General features: G+C 44.7%; 1 protein-coding gene across 1 annotated transcript; it reads right to left on the bottom strand.

The window, feature by feature from the left end:
- Positions 1-1,790: 1,790 nt before the first annotated feature.
- On the bottom strand, positions 1,791-20,805 carry LOC118215727 (tumor necrosis factor alpha-induced protein 8-like protein 3). The gene is made up of 2 exons (XM_035396691.1): positions 19,981-20,805; positions 1,791-4,644 (listed from the first exon to the last, which is right to left on the bottom strand). The coding sequence occupies exons 1-2, from the start codon at positions 20,024-20,026 to the stop codon at positions 4,082-4,084; spliced, it is 609 nt and encodes a 202-aa protein (XP_035252582.1). The 5' UTR covers positions 20,027-20,805; the 3' UTR covers positions 1,791-4,081.
- Between the last annotated feature and the right edge of the window lie 2,673 nt (positions 20,806-23,478).

Genomic DNA, 23,478 nt, shown 5'->3' with positions numbered 1-23,478 from the left:
GGAACCGATATAGTACATAACAGAAGATAAGCAGTGTTCTGACACTAATAAAGGAACCAAAAGGCCTTTACGCTGTTTCTCTCTTGGCATGCTAATATGCACCTGGTAAACGGAGAAAGGTTCTGTCATGTTGTATTTATTTTTTAATAAACATACTGCACTGAACAAAATGGAAACGTTACACTGTCTTTATTCCTCTTTGCTGTCTGAATCTGCCACTAAGAATTCATTTTAATAAATAAAAATTGATTATTTTACAGTTACACTGAATTTATCTCTGTGAGTTACTGTTTATCTGCACAATCTTCAATAAACTTACACATCTTGGCAGAAGAACTAAAGTATTTTTGATTTAATTTTACTGCTAAAATGTAAATATGAATTTTTAAATCTAATTTAATTTGGTGGTTATATACAGTTTCATCGTTATGAGATTAAAGCCTTTATTTAAACAAACCATAAAGCGCTTTGTTCTGGTTTTCAAATGTAAACTTAAACTAGTGTTCCCAAACACAGTACATATTTACAATAGTTTGGTGTCCCCAAATTGAAAATACTGAATAACACAAAGAAAAATATGATTTTATTAATTTAATTGTTTAAACTTAAGGGTAAAGCACCCTGGTTAGGCAACAGAGTTTGTACAGTAGCAGGTTGGATGTTAGTACTGGTTGAGTTAAGTGTATTTTGTTTTGGTGCTGTATTTGAAATGTAGTCTTGATGGTTTCCCACCACTAGATGATGCCAGTGTCTTCTCTGAATTTGGAGTCATTACATTATATCTCTGCCATTTACCCAGACACTCTCATGCACACCAACTTATGCTGTTTTACATTTTTACACAGTAGCCATTTATGGAGCTGAATATATGCAGAAGAAATTCAGGTTAAGGACCTAACGGCAGTGCCATACCTGGGAATCAAACTTCCTACCTGTTGATTACAAGCCCGGTTGCCTAACAGCAATACTACTGCCCATATCAGGCGTAATGTATGCCAAGTCATAATATATTTTTTTTCAATAATATCGGAATAATGCTCTCCTGAAGATGATGAGGTGGAACAGCGGGATTTTGGAAGTGATGATTAATTCATGAGAACTCTCAGGCGGGCAGTTATTTTTACACACCGGCCACCTGACTGAGCCGGCTGTGCCCCGTGAGGACCGGCTGAGCCTTGGGAGCAGGATGTTACCCGCCGACTGCCCAGGGCCTGGCGCTGCCGCACGCTGCCAGGCTGGCAGTGCCAAGCGCACACACCCCCTTTCACACAGCTTCAGCTGGCTTCCACATCATTAGGGAAATTGAGAAAGCTTGAGGAGGGAAGGGAGTCTAATTAAAACCACTGTGCATAATGCCGGGATGTAATCCTGCAGTCACAAAATCACCTTTTCAGTGATGTATTTTTTATGCGTTTATGTGTTTTATTCCTTTTGTCATACCCCACAGTCCTGGAGCTCTGTTGTGTGAAGTGCTCTATAATTATGCTGGTCTAAATCAATATCTTGTTTGCTAATCTGTTAAAACAACAGACTGTTTGTTTTGCAGCCGCTGAGAAGATGAATAGATAAGGTGGTTGTGGGCAATGTGGCTCTTCCAGCCATGCGCCCTATTCTAGCTCTCTCATTAGGACGAGGCATTTCGGGAGTGTTTAGGAATGGAACATAGTAAAGTACATGCAGTATGTTGCTATATATGTGTGTGTGTGTGTATATATATATATATATATATATATATGACTTTGACTCATTTTACTAATGGTCTCTGACAAAAAATTCTGACAAAAATTCAGGACAGCAACAACAGTTTTCTATTTTGCTTTTGCACAGTTAGTACTGTTTGTACCGTGTCCTCATTTATCATATTGAGTGGAATTTGCAAATGGCTCCTAAAAAAAACCTTTCTCATGAAGTGTAGATTTGCTGACTCACTGTGCGTCCCCTGGTCCCATGCCTTGTTTCGGAGATGCGCTGGACATGCGGAGCGCTGTGTCCAGATGTGTGAGCTGCACGTAACGTGGCTGAGGCCCTGTTCTGTGCTGAACGTAGAGGGTGAAGGCTGGGGAGCTGTGTTACTGTGGGCTTAGTGAAGATGCAGTAATATGTAATAATGTACCTTTCAGAAGCCCTGTTTTCTCTGTATGTTTAGTTAAACCAACACATGCCAACTACTGAGCCACATAGCCGCCATATCCACGGTTTGAAGCAAAAGGTGTCGGATTACGGAGAGCCGTCTTGCTGCTGCACATATGTAGGGAGCCCATCTTGCCAGGGAATTGTGGGAAGAAACTTGCTTTTGCTGAAGCCGTCTGTGACAGTGTACTGAGCGCATGAGCTCTAGGCAGTGATTTACAGTATTGCGAAGAACTGATTATTATTTTTATTTTTTTTGAGATTATGACAATTACTCTGACCTGTCCTAAGAAGCTATAGCCATAATGCACAGTTGTTCTTGTAAGAAGCAAGAAATGCCAGTAGCCATTAATGTGCCAGCAGTCATTTGACGTGAAAGGTTTTATAAAGTTCTCTTAATCCTCACTGGGGTCCCTTTTCAGTGATGATAGCAGCTGGCCATTCACATATTAATGGTTACATGTGCTACTGGGTCAGAAAGTGCCTAGTATGGGGGGGCGCGGGAGGGGGGTGGGAGACAGGAAGGCCCCCCTCTGTGGGTGTCGATGTTCCCTGAGTGTTTGCTTTGTGCCTGTGGGTGGGCTAGCTGTCCTGGCACATGTCAACACATGCCCCCCCTCGCCTCCCCCATCAGAAGGGATTAATGTGCGCCCTGGGTGTTTTAAAGCTTCAAAGCTCATGATATCTTAGCTACGGCAGGAGCTCGATGTTTGAATTCCCCAGGAACAATTTAATAAATGTCTGGTTGAACTAATCAGTTGTCTTTGAAAACTAGGCAGGTATGCTTGTGTGCGCGTGCGCGTGTTTCATTATGTGAGGATTTGTTTTTATTCTTTGATTTTACATATGACAAATAGTATACTGTTAGAGGGTCACATGTTCACTCATCTCAGCCATGCAGTCACCACACATAGCCTTTTTGTGGGTCGCATATAAGCTGGCAGGTGTACATTTTTGATCTCTTGCTATCCAGGTACTGAGTACCTCTTTCCTATATTGCTCACTGTTTCCTCTTAAAATTCCGGAAACTTAAACACATACCAGTCAAGTGTGTAAGGAAACGTATTAAAGAGCAAATTTCCTGAAACAGTCACAGTTAATCACTCAGAATGTTCTTCGGTATTCCTGCTTCACTCCTCTCTCCTGACTCATTGGCTTCCTGTAGGAGGGGAGAATCTGGAGCTGTATAAGACCCTGTAAGAATGGAGCATCATCCTTTAAGAAGAATGGACCATCGTCCTTTAAGGAGGAGTCCTATCGATGCTCCTTACCTTGTGGCTTTTTTATGGCATTAACCTCAAAGTACAAGACAGGCAATTCAGATTTATGCACGGTTCCATATATTCACTCGGCTCATTGGTAAATGGAGTGACTGAATCCTTCCAGCCATAATCAGCCAGGCTGATGCCACACCTCAGGGCAGCCAAATCTAACATTTAGAATAATTCGCTGTACACTGCAAATCACAGGAAAATGTCGATGCATATTTAGCAAATGCACATGTTCTGTAAAATGTGCATCAGCTGGTGATTGGCACAGAGCAATCGACAGGAAGTCACACAGTGTACAAAATAACATTCAGGGACAGGCAGTTATGGCAGCTGTAAAAAAAACAAAAAAAAAAACATTCTGACTATATGAAAATAAGAAAATACAGCATATAAAAATTGTACAGCAATGAGGGGAAATATTATGATTCAATAAAAACATGTTCATTGCCACCTCTTACACATGCAATTTTGTACTTTTTTTTCTTACAAAATATATAATCATATGATATATTCAGCAAGACATATATTAAACTACATCTGTGAAAGAAGGTTGGGATAATTGATTACATTTTTTACATATTTTTAAAAAATACATTTCTGAAATTTGGAAAAATCTGCGCTCGAGAAATGTGACTTTCTTGGCCATGGGGGGTGGGCGAATGGAATTGGGGTGGGGGGGGTTAGAGTATGCCCTCATCCAGCAGTTTGTTTATCCCACTGCAGATTTTCTGCAGACTCAGTTCGTACTCCTCTGAGGAGCCGTAGAGAATGGCCAGGAACTCCACGCTGGCGAAGTGGTTGAAGACGTGGTCAATGCGACCGTGTGAGCGGGTGGTCAGGTGCGCCTCCACCAGCTCGTGCAGCTGGTCTCTGCACTCCAGCAGCAGCTCGGAGAGGATGTTGGGGTCGAAGGTGTACTCCACCTCGTGGAAGCTGACTGCCGTCATGGCGGCCTGGTTCATCTTCTTCCGGAAGCGCTCCACGGTCTCCAGCTCCTCGGGGCTGAAGCAGTTGTTGCGGTAGAGGACGGCTATCTTGAGCGCGATCTTGATGACGTTCTTGACGATCTTGTGCGCCTCCTTCTTGCTCTTGGTGTACTCGCGGCTGGTCTTGTACAGCTCGTCCAGGATCTCGCTGCTGGTGTCGTCCGTCAGCAGGTTGGCCACCGCCACGGTCGCCATCTTGCTCAGGATCTTCTTCTGTAGCTGCAAGGCCAGGCTCTTGGAGTTGAAGCTCTCCTGGCCTGTGTTTCAACAGAGAATTAACGGTTAATTATGCTTGTTTAATTGGGGTTTAATTGTTCTTCAATGTCCATTAGAAACGCGGGTAGACATTACGTAAAAGTATGCTGACATGAATGATCTTGTAGCTAGCAATGTTTAAGGCGTAACTCAGCTGGATGGCATACCTGCCATCCCAATACGTTTGGTAAAGGAGTGCGTATATAATAGCGAATATATAGTTTAGATATAAAAATGTAATGTAATTGCCTCTCTGGCAATAAAATGTTCAGTGTTCATTTCACTCCAACAGCACATTTGAATATGAGTTAGTATGTGCTGCATCAGAACTGATTTATCGCTGAATATTTTAGTGTGTCTTGTGAGTCGGTGCTTATCCGCTGAGCTAAGTGCAGGCGTTTTATTGCCATTAGTGATGTTCCAGAGCCTTGCTGCTCTCTGTAGCACTCTGTCCCCACAAATTTCCCACCGTTTAAAGCCTTTTCATTTACGCTCTCAGATCACTTTGATAAATGTTGCTCTCCTTAACAACCAGAGATTTTCCCTTTGGGAAGTGTTTATAAAAACACTGAATGAACGTCTGTGTTACCTGTGGCTGTGTGTATGTATGAGCATGTTTTTCTGTCTGTCTTACATGTACCTGCACAATACTGAGATCAGAGATTTTGCAAATATCCGCCATCTTATCGTAGTTTATGTTTTCCATTTAATTCATGGCTGTACTGTATCATCACAGATTATCCCACACTCTCCACAGCGCAATGTAAACTCCACACTGTTGTTACTGTCTTATGGCTTTTCAGTTAACAGGGTGGTAAAATGAGGCTTTTTTGCCCAAGAGCCCTGCTGTGCGTTATTTCCCTAGTGTAGCAGGCTTAGTGACAGGAGAACATGAAGGGAAGCCAGCCTCTGTGAGGTGACTGTACACACTTGTGACCGTGTCCACCTCCAGGCCGTGGGAACAGCCAATCAGCTTTTATTTTGGTCCTATCATACTGCTGTTTGCTGGACTGTTTACACCAGTTATGATCAAAGCTGCAGAAGAATGTCAGTTTTTTTTTTTACTACCAGCAAAAAAAAAAATATTATCCTGCTTCCCACTTAACTCCTTTAGATGCAGCACCAGGCATGAACCGTTAAGCGCTTAATTTTAAACTAGAGTTAAAAAGGACTGTGTGAAACATTAACAGCTATCAGCTCATTACTATATTCCACTACATTGTTCAAGGTCAAATTCTGAACATTAAGACTGGAGTGGCAGGCTTTAATTGGTGACATGTTCTTGCCCTTATTTGGACACAGGCTGTGTTTAATCCAATCATATTTGTATCCTGGAGAGCAATTTTGCCAAGCGGCAGAAACCTGTAGTCACAAAGCACAGGAAGTGATAAAGTAACATTGATGAGGTTAGGAAATTGATGAATATCAGAATGCTGTTTTTCAAGCACACTGGAACTTTCATAGTGACCCCGGGTTTGGCAGCGAGGGTGGTGAGCAAGGTTACTGAGTCTGTGGCCTCCTGCCAAAGAACTCAAGAGGATTGGGGGATTGGAAGGACTGTTAATTTCCATTCTCTGCCCCAAACCAATATTTCCTGCAGTCACCCTCCCAAATGAATCATGGAAGAAAAACCAATCAAGTGATATGCTATATGGCTCGGCTTGAGAAATTTAGATAGATAGAGAGAGTGGGTGAAACATAGAGACAGAGGGAGTGAGACTAAGAGGGAGAGACAGAGAGACAGTGTGCGTGTGCTGCATGTGTGTCTCCTAGGCACAAAACAATTGTATGACAACAGGCGGAGTCATTTGTGTATTTCTGCCAAGCAACATTTATTCATAACCACATCCCAAACTGCTTCCGTTGAGACAGTAGGATGCTTGGTTAACTTTTGTGACCATAGGTCAGATCAGTGCCAGACAACAGTTTAAGAGTCCTTATAAAAAATACTCATGCATTCACTGTTCATGTCCACTATGGCAATTTTTTTAGTAACTTCTTTTTAATGCAACTGAGGTAATATGGTTGAGGGAGGGACACTGTTTCTTCAGATGTTTTCTTCCAAGAAAAGGCACAAGGACAATAACGAAATGTACTTAAGGTGTTGTTATTATTATTATTATTATTATTATTATTATTATTATTGTTGTAGTTTATGCTGTCCTTTGAGCTTTTAGCACATGAATGAGGCAGTGATGGATATAGCTTTCAGCATGCTTCAGTCACAGGAAAGATATATTACTGTGTCCTGATTGGCTGTGTCTACAGGCACTTTAGACAGTGGCATTATGTCCTCCCTTATGATACCTTTGTGACACTTTATAATGCCTTGTAAGACTTTACACTGGGGAGAGGAGAACATGTAGAGTAAAGGCTGTGTGTATATGTTGCGCGCTTACTCGTTTTCTCTGATATTTTGCAGCTGTTTGTGAGTAACTGCTGGAAGACAGAATGCATTACGCTTTACAAACGGGCCGCGAGGTCATTTCAGGACGGCCTGGCTTTGCCTATCAGGAGGCAGACCAACTTTATTCAGCAAGCCATGCATACATCTGGTGATGATTTTGTCCTTAACTGAGGTGAGTTTCCACAGAACGCGTGGAGACACGTGGAGCTCGTTACCCTGAGAAATGGCTACTGCACACTGGCTGGGTGGACGGGACATCAGCACCTGTTGGCGTTTGTGGGAATGTTACCTGAGATCAGAGAGACGTTGTCATGCTAACACATGGCAGGCAGGCCAGGGGAGTTTCTAGAGAGACCATGCCATTTGCCTGCAATGGTGTTCCCTTCTTCCCAGCCAGATCTGATTGGCTGAGCAGGGTATCTGATAAATCCTATCATTTAGGTCTGGCAGCCAGCAGTAATGTTGATATTTACTCGCTGCAAAGAGTCCAACTGGCACCTATATCCCCCCTTCCCAGCCACTAACTGATCCCCAGTTTGTGTCTCTGACACTCCTATTTAATCTATATCTTGTGTCGGATGTGAAGGGATTTCTTTGTTTTGTGTGCAAGTGTCAGGCCAGGAGGATGCTGGGAAATGCTGTCTGGTTTGCTAGGTGTTCACAGTGTGGGTGGAGCAACTTGCTGTCCCCCTCTATGCTCTTATAAGCTAATCACAACCTAGACACAGGGAGTGTCACCTCTGCAGTGTCCACCTGTCTGGGGATGGCAGAGGAGAAACAATTACCTCAGCCCCCCCCCCCAATTCTCCAGGACACGCTCAATAGCCCCTTACTCCTGGAGAACAGAGCCATTCTCTTATGAATCGCAAATCCCCAGAGTTAATAAGCAATTTCCCCTGGGCTTACCTAAAACCTCACAGGAGGGCTGGAGGTTTGTTTTTATTTCCGGAAAGTTCTCATAAATAGGTCAGGGTGATTGCAGTGACAGGAGATTGAGGCTGGCCAGTGGAGTGCTGTGCTGCCCGTGAGGGGCCAATGAGAGGCCGGCCTTGTGCTGATGCGGTTCGATTACAGCTGAGACCGCGCTTGGCTGATGTGAGGCCCCTGGGGCCACACTCATCTCTTCCTGTGAGAAACGCAGCTGCCTAGCGAAGCAATCACAGATCCACTGGGGGTTTCTGACCAGAGTGACCCGAGCGATTCGGACCGCCTGTCAGTCAAAGGACCTGAGAATGAGGGAAGGCAGGAAAGTCGCATGGCTGTGTCTGCTGCGCAGCGAACCCGCAGCCTTCCGATGTCGAGGCTGTTCGCACTACAGCCTTTTGTCTGTCAGGTTAGACTAAGAGATGTCAGGCTTGGTTCTACCCTGGCTTTAATGCTCAAATTATGTACAATGAATAATAAATCTATACATACAAGTCATTGTAGCTGCATTTTGCAAAATGCACTTCTGCTTAATAATTAAGTACAGTGCACATGTGCAGTTGTTCTGCTGTAGTGAGTATTTATCAAAAAATGTGAAAATTGGAAAACTAAAGATAGAGTCTAGAGTCTAGATTACGGTTTGCATAGCCTCTTCTACTGGGCTACAGTCCACAGTCTATAGAGGGACAGGACTCACAGTCTCTGCATACCTCACACAACTTTGACAGGCACACACAATCAGGGACACAGGTAACACACATATTCAGGGACACAGGTAACACACATACTCAGGTACACAGGTAACACAAATACTCAGGCACACAGGTAACACACACTCAGGTACAGAGGTAACCCACATACTCAGGGACATAGGCAACACACATACTTAGTGACACAGTGAACACAAATACTTAGGGACAGAGGTAACCCACATACTCAGGGATACAGGTTACAAACATACTCAGCGATACAGGTAACACACATGCTCAGGGACACAGGACTGGCAGTCTGTATATATAGGGCATTTGCCCAGCTCCCTCTGAATCCATCACACTCTGCAGGCGAGTGCTGACGGACTTCTGTGAATGGCACCCTTAAAAAAAGCCTTGTGTTGCCTGTTGTGCCTTTTTTTAGGGCGCCGTTTAGAAGCTGTTCTCCATGAGTACCGTTAATGATGAAGCAGGTTATGTAGCGTGCTAACATTAGTACTGTCACACCTTGAGTGGCAGGTGTAGAGAAACGTTTGAAAGATTTTCAAATGCAAGTGTATGCTCTGAATTTTGCAGTAAATCTTGAAACCACAAATTGTTTTATGTCTCCCAAATTCTAAACTTAAATAAAGCTTTCTTTTTTATGGAAAATATGTAATAAGTCTGGATTTACACTTCCTAGAATGGCCAGTTTCCTTACTCATTTCAGTTAGAGATGTGAATTAGTCATTTCCTCCAGAATTCATACAGTGCCCTGCTGAAACGGTTGAACATATAATTGACCTCTTTCCAGCAGTGAGAACGTAGTGGATTAAATCCAGTGGTTCCCTCTTGCAACATGGTAATTTGAATCCAGAGTTTTATAGACTTCTAACACAAGTCTTCAGGGCCAGGAATGCATGAGTAAGTCTCTGTAATTATATATTATGCTGACTTTGCACAGACTCAAAGGTAACCAAGGGGTTTATCCATGAGTGCCACACCAACTTATCTTTAACAAACCCAAGGATTTCTCTGTATGGAATACCTGGTGAGCGCTTTTGTTTTTTGCATTAACCAGAAAAATGCATACAGTACAATGCAGAAAAGAAAGTACAGCAAATGGCAGTGTTACTCACTCGCTTGTCATACGGGCAACTAATATGACACTGTTATTTACATGTAATTAATTACGCTGTAATTGATTGGACCCCAGGGGGCTGTGTATCTCAGTGCGTGACTGGTATTTCTGTTAGAACAGGTAGCAAAGTGAACCTCACTCTGTTTTGTCCCGTATGGGCTTCGTCATTTCTCATCATGGGATTATGGTTGACCCCTGACCCCTGACCTCTGCCCTTAACATTTGTGGACTACTCTGATTCCACAGCCATCATTGTGGCCAGAAAGGTCCGGGCACAGTGCCATGCTTCATAAACTCTTATCAGTGGTTTTCTTGCGCCACTGCTTGGGGTTGCCAATGACAACCAAAGAGCTGTTTTGGGGAATATTAAAATTGAGTCCATTTCTCATTCACCCCTTTGTTGGTGTGAACAAAAGATAAGTCAGAAGGGTGGTAAGCATTGAATTCACTTCCGGCTTTTTAAAGCTGTGCTTTTTGAAGCTGTGTGGATGCATGCAGGATAAAAATCATCACTTCCGGAATAGGAAAGCTATGCAGATCTCTTTCTCTCTCTGTCTTATTCTCCCTCTTTCTCACTCATGTGTTCCCTCTTTCTCTTTCTCTTGCACTCCTCTGTCTCTCCTACTACCTGCTTGGGCTTCTTCCCTCTCTCCTTCTCTCCCCCTCACACTCACTCTCTCCCTCTTTGCCCCATCTTTCTCTTTCCCTTTCTCTCCCTCTCTCTGTTTCTTTATCTGTCTCTCATGATATAAACTGAGGAGGGCAGAGCCTATCGTGCACCACCCTCTGAAAGGCATCTGACCGCTCAGCCCCAACCCCTTATTTACGCTTGTACGCTCTGCTGCCAGTGTGTCATTTCACACTCCTCAAAACATTATTACTATACACAGAAGGCCATCAGAAATGCCACCGTCCTGTACCGTAACAATTTACAGTGTACTCATCATTTACTCAGCTTTCAGCCAGAGCACTCTACTGAAGTGCATTTCACATGGTAACACACAAAACCTTTTTTTGATGAGGTGTTCGATGAGAAGTACTTTCGGGATAACTGTTATTTCACCACCGGGCATAAAAATGTTTACTTCCTTCATTTCCTCTGTCTATTTGTTTTGTGCCTCCAGGCTAAATGTGATGAGCTGTTTTGAGTTATAAGAGAGTGTTGCTTCCTGTTGCTGAAGTGAGGGTAGAAAAAGTGATTCTCTGTTGCTTATATCTGAACTGCCAAAGCCCAACCACAAAAAGTACTAGAGGGAAGTCATTTGAGACACGGTGGTTGCAGAACTTCACTCCTGGTTCATAGGGAACAATGGTGGATTCAGGCCTTCAGAACGGAACAAAATTAGATTATCACAAACAGAAAAACAATGCAGCTTGTTCCATAACGTCTAAATCACCAGTGTTCTTGCTAGTCACAAGCATATAAAAGTATTGAGAGCATCAAGTTGATGATCACTCTTCACTCAAATACTATGCTTCACATGTCAGTTTGGAGACTGGTTAGTATGTTCAGCTAAGGAGAATATTTCAAAAGATCTGGATCAAAAGGGTGTTGATTCTACTTAGATATTTGAAGATATACATTTTTTCAGAATCAGATCTGAGGATGAATCCATTCGCTTTACAAATGGTATTTACTGGTGTGAACCTTGAGTGGTGGTGACGTGACGTTGACAGAATGCGACCGTTTGTTGTAGTTTCTGTATAGCAACTTGTTAGAAACTTGATTTATTAAATAACATAACAGCTTCAAAATTCATAGGTGTGATATTAATGGGTGTGAAATGTCGTTGGACAAAACATCCATTAATATCAACTGTGAATTTCAAAGCTGTTATGTGTTTGAATAAAGGAAGTTGCTGACAGCAGTGGGTATGTGAAAACATACTTTAGGTACTAAGTTAGTGCACAGCGGTTGGCTCTCACTCTGGGCTCTGCATTAGTCCCCACAGTGATTGGTACTTTTACTGTCAACACTGCACTATGGCCCACCATAATTGGATATTTCACTCTGGGTTTTGCATTTTACCCCGCAGTGATGGTGTATTTACTCTCAAAACGACACTACGGCCCACATAGCCTAGCTCTTAGACTCTGGGCTCTGTGTTGTGGTTCAAAGTTGTTCCGTATTGCTTTCAAACCCTGGCAGATGAAGGAGCATCCACCCAGGGCCTGTATGAAGGGAGTCATTGTCAGTGCCCCTCAGATCCTTAACCACACCCACTCTTTCTTCAGCCTGGGGTAGAAGCCTCTCCCAAAACTGGAGTTCTCCAGGCATCAAGAACCCTGTTAGAGTTTCCACTGCCTCAGCTATGTGTGCGTTCGTGTGTGTGTGTGTGTATGCATGTATATGTGGTGTGTGTGTCTGTTTATGCATGCATGTGTGTGAGGTAAAGTACCGTGCAGCATTGCTGTAGTATATGATCATGTGAGAAATTCAAACAAAACATCTGCGGTCAATTAAAAATGTCAAATCAATTGCTTAGCACCTTTTTCCCCTTCAATCCCCCCCGCCGATTGTTGGACTTCGGTTCCTTTGTTGAGTCGCACCTCAGCAGAGCCTAGATGTTCAATGTCCAATGCTTAGTTAAGAAAAGTAGCCCCGACATGGCAAAGAGGTTACAGATTAACCAATATCACAAGCTGTAATTGGGACACTTCCGACAGAGGGTGGGGAGTGTCACATTAGTTCTTTAGATAACCTATGTAATGTCTGTAAGCCTATCTTTGACTCTTGCTCAGGTGATACTATCTCCTATGTGCCATGGCAGATGATATTCAAAATATTGATTTGTCATTCCTCTAAGAGATCAAAGGGTCTGACTTCCACCCCTCTGTCTGAACAGATTTGAGCCAAAAAAAAAAGAAAGTGTGGGTGCGAATGATCTGTAGACTACTTTATTATGTTGGCAGGGTTAGGCACCATGTGTAGTATTTAAATGGTTGAATCCCTTGAAGATTACTTGAATTTCAAATGTAATTTGATGTGTCTAAATGTTTTATTCCTGCTTTTGATCACTTTGGTGCTCTTTCCTGTACACTGGGTCTCCCTCTGGTTATGCACATCTGCTGAGAAGCTGGTGTGGTACTGGCAGAGATAATACTGAGCTTTTTATAAATAGAATAGTTAGTCTTCATCATTTTGACTCTGTGTGGTACAGACTTTTTGTGTTTGTAAGCCACATTGACTGTGTCTTTTGCAAATCTGTGCCTGTGTCTGGCGCACACATTGATTGTGTCTTACAAATATTTGACTGTGTCTGGCACACGCATCGACTGTGCCTTACAAATCTTTGACTGTGTCTGGCACACGCATTGACTGTGTCTTACAAATCTTTGACTGTGTCTTGCTCACGCATTGACTGTGTCTCTTGCAGTGACCGTTTCTGGTACAGACTCATGGCTTTTGAGGGTCCAGTGAGATGAGGATTGTCGTGACAGTACGCTGCAGTATTGCTGCCCTTTGACCCTGAGCTGGGGGAATCACTGCGAGCCAAGTGTGGGAACACCAGCGATCTCCTTTGGGAGTTTGATGGGAAATAAGAGCATTCCGGACTGTTCTGGCCCGGAGCATGTTGCCTTTCCCCTGTCATCAGACCTCAGAGTTAAAGCTGCCCTCTCCTGTGCCTGGTCTCTACTGCAGGAATGAGCTGAGCTCACTAGCTAAGCTGTATTTACATTTACAATGTCTGTCCCTTTAACTCTTTCACTCCCCCCACAGACCATGATTATATGCGCTCCGGCTCAAACCCTGTGCTCCTGCAGCACTGGCAAGAACCGCAAAATGAGTGAGTGGTGTAGATATATGAAGATAATGGCAGCGGCGGTGGTGATCGGCAGCCTGTGGCTCTCTGTTGGTGAATGTGATCCTGGTGATGACAGACGGAGCGATCCCTCTTCATAAAGGCTGGGGGTTGTGTTGCTGAGAGAGTTTCCTGCATCTGGCCGGCCTGGATCAGATGACAGGTAACTTTTTCCGACCCTGGCGGGGCTGTTTACTCTTACCCTAGCGGTGGCGAGAGACGTCAGTCTGGGGGAGACTGGGGCCTCTGCAGCACTCTGGAGGAGAGCCCGACCCCAACACGCGACGCTGCGTGCGGCATGACTGGCGTGTCTGTGTGCTCTGGTCTTGTCTGTACTGCTGTCTGTCTGTGCTGTCTGTCTGTCTCCTCACGAATGTCTCTGCTGCTGCATTTTTTGCCGCGGTCAACATTTCTGTTTGTAGTGACTGTGATTGGCTGTCTAGTGTGAGGTTCACCGACACTGTCTGCCACGCGTCTCCCGTACGCGCGTTTTTCAAGGCTGCTGACGTCTGCCGTTTGTGATCTCACAGAGGAGGTGTGAGCTGACAGGTACAGCGGCAGACTGCAGCTGATCGCTGTGTTCACAGTGCTCAATCTGACATAAAACTGACAAGCAGGTTCTCAGAACCAGGCCCTGGAGATCACACCATGCGTGCTGTGCTCTATCCAGCTCTAGATGAATTTGCTTTTAATGAGCTGTTAACTTGAATGCTTATTTTTTCTTTTGGACTTTTCAGCATTTCATCTGGGGTGCGTAAGAGAATGTGCATTTATGGTTGTGCGAATTTTTTTCAACATTTTGATTATTTGTTCATTTCTGCCCCTTGCACAATTAATTGCAGCTGTTCAGCTAAATTAGTAGTTAAGTTACAACTTGTTAAAGGCCCCACTGAACACGTAATTACACATATCCATGTAAGACTGTTGCAGGAGTTTGTAGGTTATATAAATAACCTGAAAAAATACATGCATTCAAAACCAGTGCCCCAGCTGCATAGCTTCAAGCTAACTGGGGCCTAAGTAGATGAGAAAGCCAGAACCACATTTGAGAAACTGATGAAGAGTGATTTAATAGTGCGCCTTCACTAAGACGTTCATAGAGGGTGAACATAATGCATGCAACATCTTTGTACAAACCAAATATAAGACTGTACTCTTTGACTGGTTGAGATCTGATGACACATTCAGTGGTTCATGAAGCCTCACTCTTCCACCACAGCTTTTTGTGGGACTCTGAAATGGCCTCCTCTCTCTTTGGATGTCCTTGACTTAGCAACAGCATCAGTTAAGTTATTACTGCACTATATATGATCTAACTGACCTCCGAGACCAAAGTCTGAAGATTATGGTTAAGGTGATAAATATTAATACATGCAGCATCGCATGCAGCCAGAATTGTGTAAGGGGATAAATATTAAGACCTGCAGCTGGAAATGTTCCCCCATTTGAATGAGCTGCAAAGCAGTAATTGCATGTAGAGTGCAACTGAATGTCAGCTCTCCTCAGAACAAAGCAGCAGGGGGTGATGGTGGTGGTGGCTGTGGGGGAGGGGGGTATATTAGAGTAGTTGTCCTGTAATAAAGAAGTCATTTGAAAGTCGTTGTGGAAACGCTGTGTAACTGCTTGCCTAGTTTAAACCAGGTCCGTACGTGTCGAGTGGAGATGGCGATGTTTACCGCGTCCTTCCTCAGGGATTGCGTACATCACCATCCTGTCACCCCTGTTTACAGGACATGCACACCAGATGTCTCTGATCCTATTAGCAGTTTCCTATCATACGTCATGGATTCAGGGGTTTCTGGGATACGGCCTCTGCCTCCCTAATAGATGAGAGCCTACAGGTTAATGCAGATTTATCTGCTTTCCTGCGCTGTACCCACAGGACACCCAGACAGTTTCCAGACCAGGCAGCACAGCATCATGGGTAGAGAACCAAGCTTGTAATCGAGTCCCAGCTTGAGCATAGCTTCTGGACCCTAGATTTGTTCTGTAAGTATCCACGCAATGAAGGTGGGGGGCCACAATGTGGGCTGATCTATTTCTGGATTTCAATCAAACCGGTTCTCATGTTTTTTTCATTAGTCCAGTTATTTGCTTGATTCGATATATTTGATAACTTATTTGTTGTGAGGCCGTAAGTCTCAAAGTCTGCATTTGAGCGGCGTGCTTTTAGAGCGCTCTGGTGTTCTTCGACCGCCACGCGCTCTGCTAGCTCCACCCCCTTCTCCAGCACGCCTGGCCCGCGCCAGGCGGAAATGACTGCGGTCGAATTTCCAAATGTCTGGACAGAAACGGGCCTCAGTGAAAACCAGCGCTTACTAACGGCCTGTGGTATGGAGGGAGGGAGGGGAGAGGGAAAGAGAGACGGAGGGAGGGGAGAGAGAAAGGGAGATGGGGGGAGAGGGGAGCATTTTCAGCCTGCAGGCTAATCAAAATGACTTAGCAAAAGCGTCAGTTAAGATATTTCTGCACTATAAATGATCCCATCTGTGAAGCTGGGAAAGGCTGTGCCCTTTACGGTTCAGTTAGCTGGAGGTCCCAGAGAGCAGCGGGCCACTAGTGACCAGCGGTGGGCTGCGGTGAACACGCACAGCTGAACTTCATCAGAGGAGAGAAAGTGCAATCTGGGCCTCTCAGCCCTCACTGCCCTCTCAGCCCTCACTGGTAGTGTGGCAGATGTTCCTGCTCCTGCTAGCGCACGTCCGCGATCTCCGGGGTGCGTGAGAGACAGAGCCGCCGCATCTGTGGGCCAGATTACAGAGCGCCTCACCGACGGCCCTGACCCCGCCCACCTGCCTCTCCTCCTCCACACATTCCACAGAGCGGAGCGCTGGGCTCGGGCATCCTGCGTCACCATTACTCACTCATCTGAACGTTTAGCCTCAGCACAGGTGCATGCTGGGAAATCAAAGAGCTGGAAGACAAGTTGGCCTGTCCAAGTCACATGGCTTACACATACTGGCTTCAGTATTTTTTTGGGGTGGGAGGAGTGCTGGGTTGTTTTGTCTCATCTGATGGCATGCCCCCCACTCTACAGCCTAAAGTTTTTAGTGTTGAAGAGGGAGGATTGGATTCACCCCTTTTCACTGAAGAAGGAAAGACCTACAGAGCAGATAAAAAGAATGATTGGATTTCAGGGCAGTTTCAGTTGTCAAGGTCGGCTTTTGAAAAGTTTGAGGTTGTAGCGCATGCAGTTGAAAGGATGGAGGAACAGCACAGTACATGCTCCCAAAGTATTCCCACTAGCAAGGGCTCACCACCACCCACATTCCCCTGTCCATCTCCCTTCCAGAATATACAGCGCCTCTTTCTTGAGGAAAACACGGCTTCCTCAGACCTCTGTCTGATAACCACAACACTCATATGGGGGAAGGTGCTGGGAGGACACAGACCAGTATGTTACTGCACCTACAATGTAGTATAATGTACCAGTTACTGTAACTGTGCATTATAGCACAACACAACATAGCACAATGCTGCACTGGACAGTACATTGTAGCATAGCACAGTCTACCGTTAATGCAGTACAACACAGTATAAAACTGTTTATCAGTGTGGCCCTACGCAATCCAGCACAGCATAGCACAGAGTAACACAGTACACAATAGCGTTATAACATTATAGCACAGTATACTGTACAACACTGAGAGCATGCAGCATACAGTGCAGTACCCTCTTGTGCAGTGCAGAAAAGATAGTTGTGTTAGAATTCAGCTGCATTCTTTCCCCTTCTGTAATAATGCAGAAACAAGAGACAGGTGTATCATTTGCTTTTGATTATGTGTGTACGTGTGTGTGTATACCAGGAGCTGGGCTGCTAAAGTGTGTGCCCTTCTAAGGTATTTTCCTGTGTTACAACCTACAGTCCAAACAGCGCTACACTAGAGAGCTAGCTAGCACCATTACATTACAGGCATTTAGCAGACGCTCTTATCCAGAGCGACTTACACAACTTTTACACAGCATTTTACATTGTATCCATTTATACAGCTGGATATAGACTGAAGCAATTTCGGTTAAGTACCTTGCTCAAGGGTACAACGGAAGTGTCCTACCTGGGAATCGAACCTGCGACCTTTCGGTTACAAGCCCAGTTCCTTACCCACTGTGCTACACTCCGTCTACACCAGTCAATGGAGAAGCATATTTCTCCCTGCTGATGACTGGTAAGCTCTAGGCACCTGTGTGTGTGTGTGTGTGTGTGAGCATGCGTGTGTTGTTGGGGGGAACTAGAGTAGTGTAAACCCGAGGAGCCCTGGCTCGAACCCGTGATCAAAGGGCCCAGCTTGTGCACTCTATGCCTGTGCTGGCTGAGCCACTTTCCTGGCTCAGCTAAAGTATCCCTGTGTGAAAGTCGGAGAGGAGGGCGGGTTTTCAGCCCGCCTGTGTGTTCACACATCCATCATGGCTCTGGCTGTGACGTGGTCATGTGGTGCTGCTGTTTGTAATGATGGGAGGGTGAGGCTTTAAGAATCAGTGGCAGTGATGGTAATGGATCATAATGTTTTTGCTGTGCGGGGCAAAAGCTCTTGACTGATTGGTCAATGATGGAACAGCACATTGTAGCTCCGCCTGTCCTGCAGGAACACTGCACTCACTCATACGCTCATGCATGCTTTCACGTATACGCAAAGAGAGGGTTTGAACTTTAGTGACCCACCCTAACTGCTTCTGGAAGGCTACTGTTCAGAAAAAACAAAAACACCATGAAAGACAACTAGCAGGTATTGCATGCTTTGTGTTGTGTTAAAACACTGAGCTCAGGGTGAGTAAACAAAACCAGCAGGACTGGACCTATCGGGACTCACAAACATACTGATAGGCAGGGTCACAGGACGTACCATAGAGCCCCAAGCTTCACACATAAGATGCTGCTGTTTGAGTTGGTATTGCAGTAGAATTGCTTGGTGCTTTTTAGACAGTTTACTATTTATTTATACTTGCGAAAGCAACACTACTCGGTTACATTACAGAGTCACGTTACGCAGCTGGACAGCTGGATGAAAAAAGCCTCAGCCATGAGTCACTCAACTGCCTAAGTCATTTTCTCAGTCCTGCATTGGACACGATATAGGATGCAGTATCATCTATGAGGAATGTATACATCGTTCTTTGTAACTCTGCAGGTTCACACATAGGCTACTTAAAGCAGAAACCAATTAAAGATCTGCTTCATGCTCGAGACAGCCTTGCACTGTGCTTTTCTGATGCCTGTCCACAGACATGTCATCTGTCTATCTGCTGTTCAACTCCAAATTATGAATCTACAGGTCCTGCTCCCAGTTCTGCGGTCCCTAGCCTGATCATCATACTTCCCTTATTTTACATCACCAGTAATAGGAAGTAGTCAAAAAAAATGGATGGACCTCATGGTGGAAAAACTGTTTAGAACTAGCTTACATTTGAGCAATATAGGGCACAGAAACGCCAAATGGCTGAGTTAATGAGGCTTTGGAAAGCTTGTGCAACTGAGCAGAACAAAAGCAATAGAACATTTTTTAAAATACATGACTTCCATTCTCAGCTCATTTTTGGAAGAAAAGGCTAAGCGTGTTTGTTTTTCCTCTGAAAATCAAACAGGCCACATAAAAGTACTGATGGCTGTAGGCTATCAATAAGGGGAGGTGCCAGTGGCCCCTATTTTGGGCTGCTGATTGGCCTTTTAGAAAAAGCAAGTGTCTCTCACCTTAGGCCAAAATGCACTGCAAAATAGTGGCCTGGCCTGTTTAGACGCCGTCTTAAAGAGGCTGTTCTCATAGCACATAGCTCATTTTTTGTATCTGCATTACTGCCATTGGCTGCTGACCATGATGTAATCACCCATAGCACTGTACCTCTAATACGCTGTGTGTCTGACGGTAGTCTTTAATAACTGGACTTGACATGTTGCACTTCTTTCACGTGATACCTCTCGGTAACATCAATCAAATCCCTGCCTCCCCAAAAAGAACGAATGGAACACAATAAGAACATCTCTCAACATTTTGCTACAATGCCAATCTAAGGCAGTAACCTGCTGACCTTTGGAATATGATCCGTGTCATTCGCCCAGGCCATAAATCTTTATCACTTTCTACAGCCCTTTACCCTGCCGACATCAAACGGGAGTAATGAAATCTCCTGCAATGGAGTATCCCTTTCCTCGCAACCAACCAGAAAAGCATTAGCCACTGCCGCCCGCGCCCGTTTTCACACACCATTCATCACTCGGACGCGGCACACATGTAGAAATGAAGAGGGCTGAAGTCCCCTGGAAGCGAGTGTGTTGATAAAGCGCTGGAGAGCGTTTCGCCTGAGCTTGCCAGGTCCTCTGGCAGCCGGCTGCTGGTGGCTCAGGAGCCGGTGTGTCGGAGAGAGCGGAACGGAAAGTTTACCTGGTGAAAGCTCTCCTTCACTGAGCTCCCCGGAGTCCGAGTCCATCTTCCCCCCAGCAGGACCCCGCTTCCTGGAGACACGCTTTTCAGTCGGGACACTGGAACTCTTGTGCTTCCTTTTCCTTTTTTTCCTCCTTTTTGGCTTGGAGCTGCAGCTGCGTAAAGAGGCTGACTGGCGGCACGGCTGCCTGCGATTTCCTGGGCTCCCACTTTCTCTCTGGCTCTCTCCCTCTTCTCTCTTACTCTCTTTCTGTTACTCTCTGTCCCTCTTGTCTATTACACTCTCCCTCTTTCTCTCTTACTCTCTCCCTCTTTCTTCTCTTACTCTCCCACTCTCACTCTCTTGCTTTCTCTGTTCAGACAAATTCCTGCTTGCTGATTCTGTGCTATGACTTTTTCTCCCTCTATGTCTTTCTCCCTTCTACTCTCTCTATTTCACTTTTTCTCTCTTTGTCTGGTCAGTTTACCCCACACATTTATTCTTGCACTCTTTCACTGTTCTGATGTACTCCCTCTCTTTCTCTTTCACAACTCTGTCTCTCCCACTACCTGCTTAGGCTTCCTCCCTCTCTCTCCTTCCCTCCCCCTCACACTCTCTCTCTCCCTCTTTGCCTGTGTGCCTCTCTCTCTCACCCTCACTCTCTCCGCTGTCTTACCCTCACTGTCTCTCCCTCTCTCTCTCACTGTCTCTTTCTCTCTCTCTCTCTCCCTCTCCCTCTCCCTTTCTCTCTCTCTCTCCTCTGACAGCTCAGTGTGTCCTGTTCCCTCGCTCAGTCACGGCTCCAGTGGAGACCCACAGTGGGGGCGATAGCCTGTGATGTGTGGGTGTAACGCAGTCTCTGGCTGGGACTCATGTGCACGCCTCTGGGCCATCACACTTCCCTCATGGGTCTGCACTTTGAACGTCTGCATGCAGTCACCTTTGCGCTTTGTCACTGCTCAGCTATTTAGTTTTTTTTTTTCCCTGAAAGGCATTGCGTAGTAAATTCACAGTGTTTTATATCTAGGTCTTAGTATCAAAACAGAAAAAAGTTTAATTTTTGTAGCCCCAGATATTAGAGAAAGCTGCTATGCTCAGTAAATGGATTCACACACACACACACACATTCGTTTATAGGGTTCATTCTGCTAGCTGCTGTGCTAATTTAAAATCTGCGCGTCTGTGAGTGCTAATGTATCAGGCGGCACCAGACAGGATAGGGCCTTCAGCAGGGGGGCTTTTATTGATTTTCTTAGGTGTTGCGTGTCCTGCTTTCCCCCAGGACAACCCGGCCCCCTGCAGTGTGTACCGTGCAGTCAGGCTGCTGGAGGGGCTTGGTCTTTGGCAGATGTTTGGTGTAATCACGCTGCTTGATTTTGACGGTGCCGCCGGTCGCTCGCCTGTATTGACAGTGCAAACACGTCTGTGCTGCGGGTGCCGACAGCGGCAGACTGCTGGTCTACGCCGTGTTTGTCAGGCGAAACGGTCCGTGTCATGAAAAAATGCTCCTTTTTTCTCATATTTATTTCCTTACCTCCCGGCTCACTTACGGGTTAACCATTAATACGGCTGGGTATTTGTTAAGGCGTCGCAGGGTGGGTGCCTTTGCTCAAGCGTATGGTGGCAGTTTGTGCTTCGTTTTCTGCCATTCCGTTCCTCAGTCTGCGGGTCATCATTTCCGTTCCTTCCCTAACACGATGTTGTTACTATCATGATGATGAGCTGAGTGCTCTTCGTCACATCTAACAGTGTTTGCTCACTTCTCTTGTCCAAAGTCAGTCTCTGTACTACTAATACCTTTTGCCAGTCAATTCTCATACCCCACAAAGCAAAACCATTGGAAAATTGTTCCATAAAAACTAGCATAGCATCCAGGTTTTCCCCCATTGGCAGTGGGACTTAATGCTTACTGATGGCCTTGTCTTCTCCTGAGGATGATGGTTGGAAGCAGTCCTTTGATGTTCAATGACTCATGACTTGATGCCTTTCCAGTGCAGGATGTAAGTGCTGAGGGTATTTGCCAAGAAGAAGACCAAAGGAGTCTCAGAAGTGTACAGACTGAGTCAGTGCCTGGAAATGGCTTTAATAGCAGTCTGAATACACATAGCCATCCCAGTGTGTGGCTTTTTATGTTCACTGGAAGTAGCCAAAATATCCATCTGTTTCTAATATTTGCATGCTACTTTTTACATATTGTATATCCCTTAAGAGTAGCGTGCTAATATTAGAATCAGCTTTAATTTGAGGGTATTTGCATCCATATCAGGTGATCCATGATGGAATTACAACCCTTTTTGTACATAGCCTCCCCGTTTATATTTATAGTATAAAAGCTCAGAGCACACTTTAATGCCATGCTAATTACTGTCCACATCATCTCTGTGAATGCCAGTCTGAGAATGCCGGCAGCACTGTGGATTCAACGGCAGTTATATCTATGCCTAAACTATCTATCTACACAGAGACACGGTCAAGACAGTCTTTTTTCATTTTGAGCACAGCTGTGGTTGCTCGCCATGTTTTGGCCTCATATACACTGAGGCTGGCAGTCGTGTGCTTTTGGAGGTTCTGTGTAAGGACTTAAAACATGAAGCCTTTCTTTTATTTTATTTTGAAAAAGTGCAACAAATTCAGTGATGAAAATGATGAAAGTAAATGTTTTGTGCCAATTTTTAGGGAATTCTACACAAATGAGTAGTTGCAGTAGTATAAAATATATATTTTTTTAATTTCTGAGTTTACAGCTTGACTCAGTACTTACCTAATATTTTTATACAGCATTCTTTGCTCATCAACAACTTTGGATGGAAAACAACTTTGTTGTCTCTGTGTGCCCCACACTTAGAGAACTACTGATTAAGGGTGTGATAATTTATTTGGAGGGTGCTGTACATTGTGCTCCGTATTTTGTTTTCATTTCCACATCCACCCCGTGCTTGCAGATTAAGCTGCAGAGAAGTTCCCCAGCTCTTCTACCGGGTGCCTTGAGTCTTGTGTAGACCTGTGTCTTTGTCTTATCATATAAGTGATATGTGATAGGTCTGTTCAGCAAATGCCTTTGATTTCATCATCAACGTACCTGATCTAATAGCCACATGACACGGCTTATTTCACTGTTGGGCCTGGTTAATAACGTATTTTCTGTTTCTTTTGTGTTAGTAGAAAATACTAATTGCTTTCATCTCTTTGTTCTAATTTTAAAACTATCATGAATACAGGCAATTTGTTTTTGTTTGCTTTTGTTTGCTTTGCAGCAGACATAATTTAGCATGTTTTGGTAAAGAGAAATACTTGCCGTATTTCAATTAGCTGCCATGCTAATTATTCAATATCCTGGCTGCATTGTTATCCAGGTTGAAGTATCTGGGCCAGCGTGACCTTCTCGTTTTTATTTCAAAGAGGATGCTTCCTGCTACACTTCCTGTTCCAGAAGCTCAGATGCTTTTCGCACGTGAACTCAGGAAGGAGAGAATTAATTCACCAAGGACCAAGATGGTGCTGCGTGTATAAATACGCAG

This window comes from Anguilla anguilla, chromosome 16, assembly GCF_013347855.1.
Source record: "Anguilla anguilla isolate fAngAng1 chromosome 16, fAngAng1.pri, whole genome shotgun sequence".
In the NCBI taxonomy this organism is placed as follows: domain Eukaryota; kingdom Metazoa; phylum Chordata; class Actinopteri; order Anguilliformes; family Anguillidae; genus Anguilla; species Anguilla anguilla.
The sequence above is the reverse complement of the archived record's forward strand: the minus strand, read 5'-3'. Positions and strand labels throughout refer to the sequence as shown.

Coding starts and splice junctions, on each gene's coding strand:
- LOC118215727 (XM_035396691.1), bottom strand. CDS start 20,026: ATGGACTCGGACTCCGGGGAGCTCAGTGAAGGAGAGCTTTCACCAG. Junction 4,645..19,980: donor TGAAGGAGAGCTTTCACCAG/GTAAACTTTCCG, acceptor GTTGAAACACAG/GCCAGGAGAGCTTCAACTCC.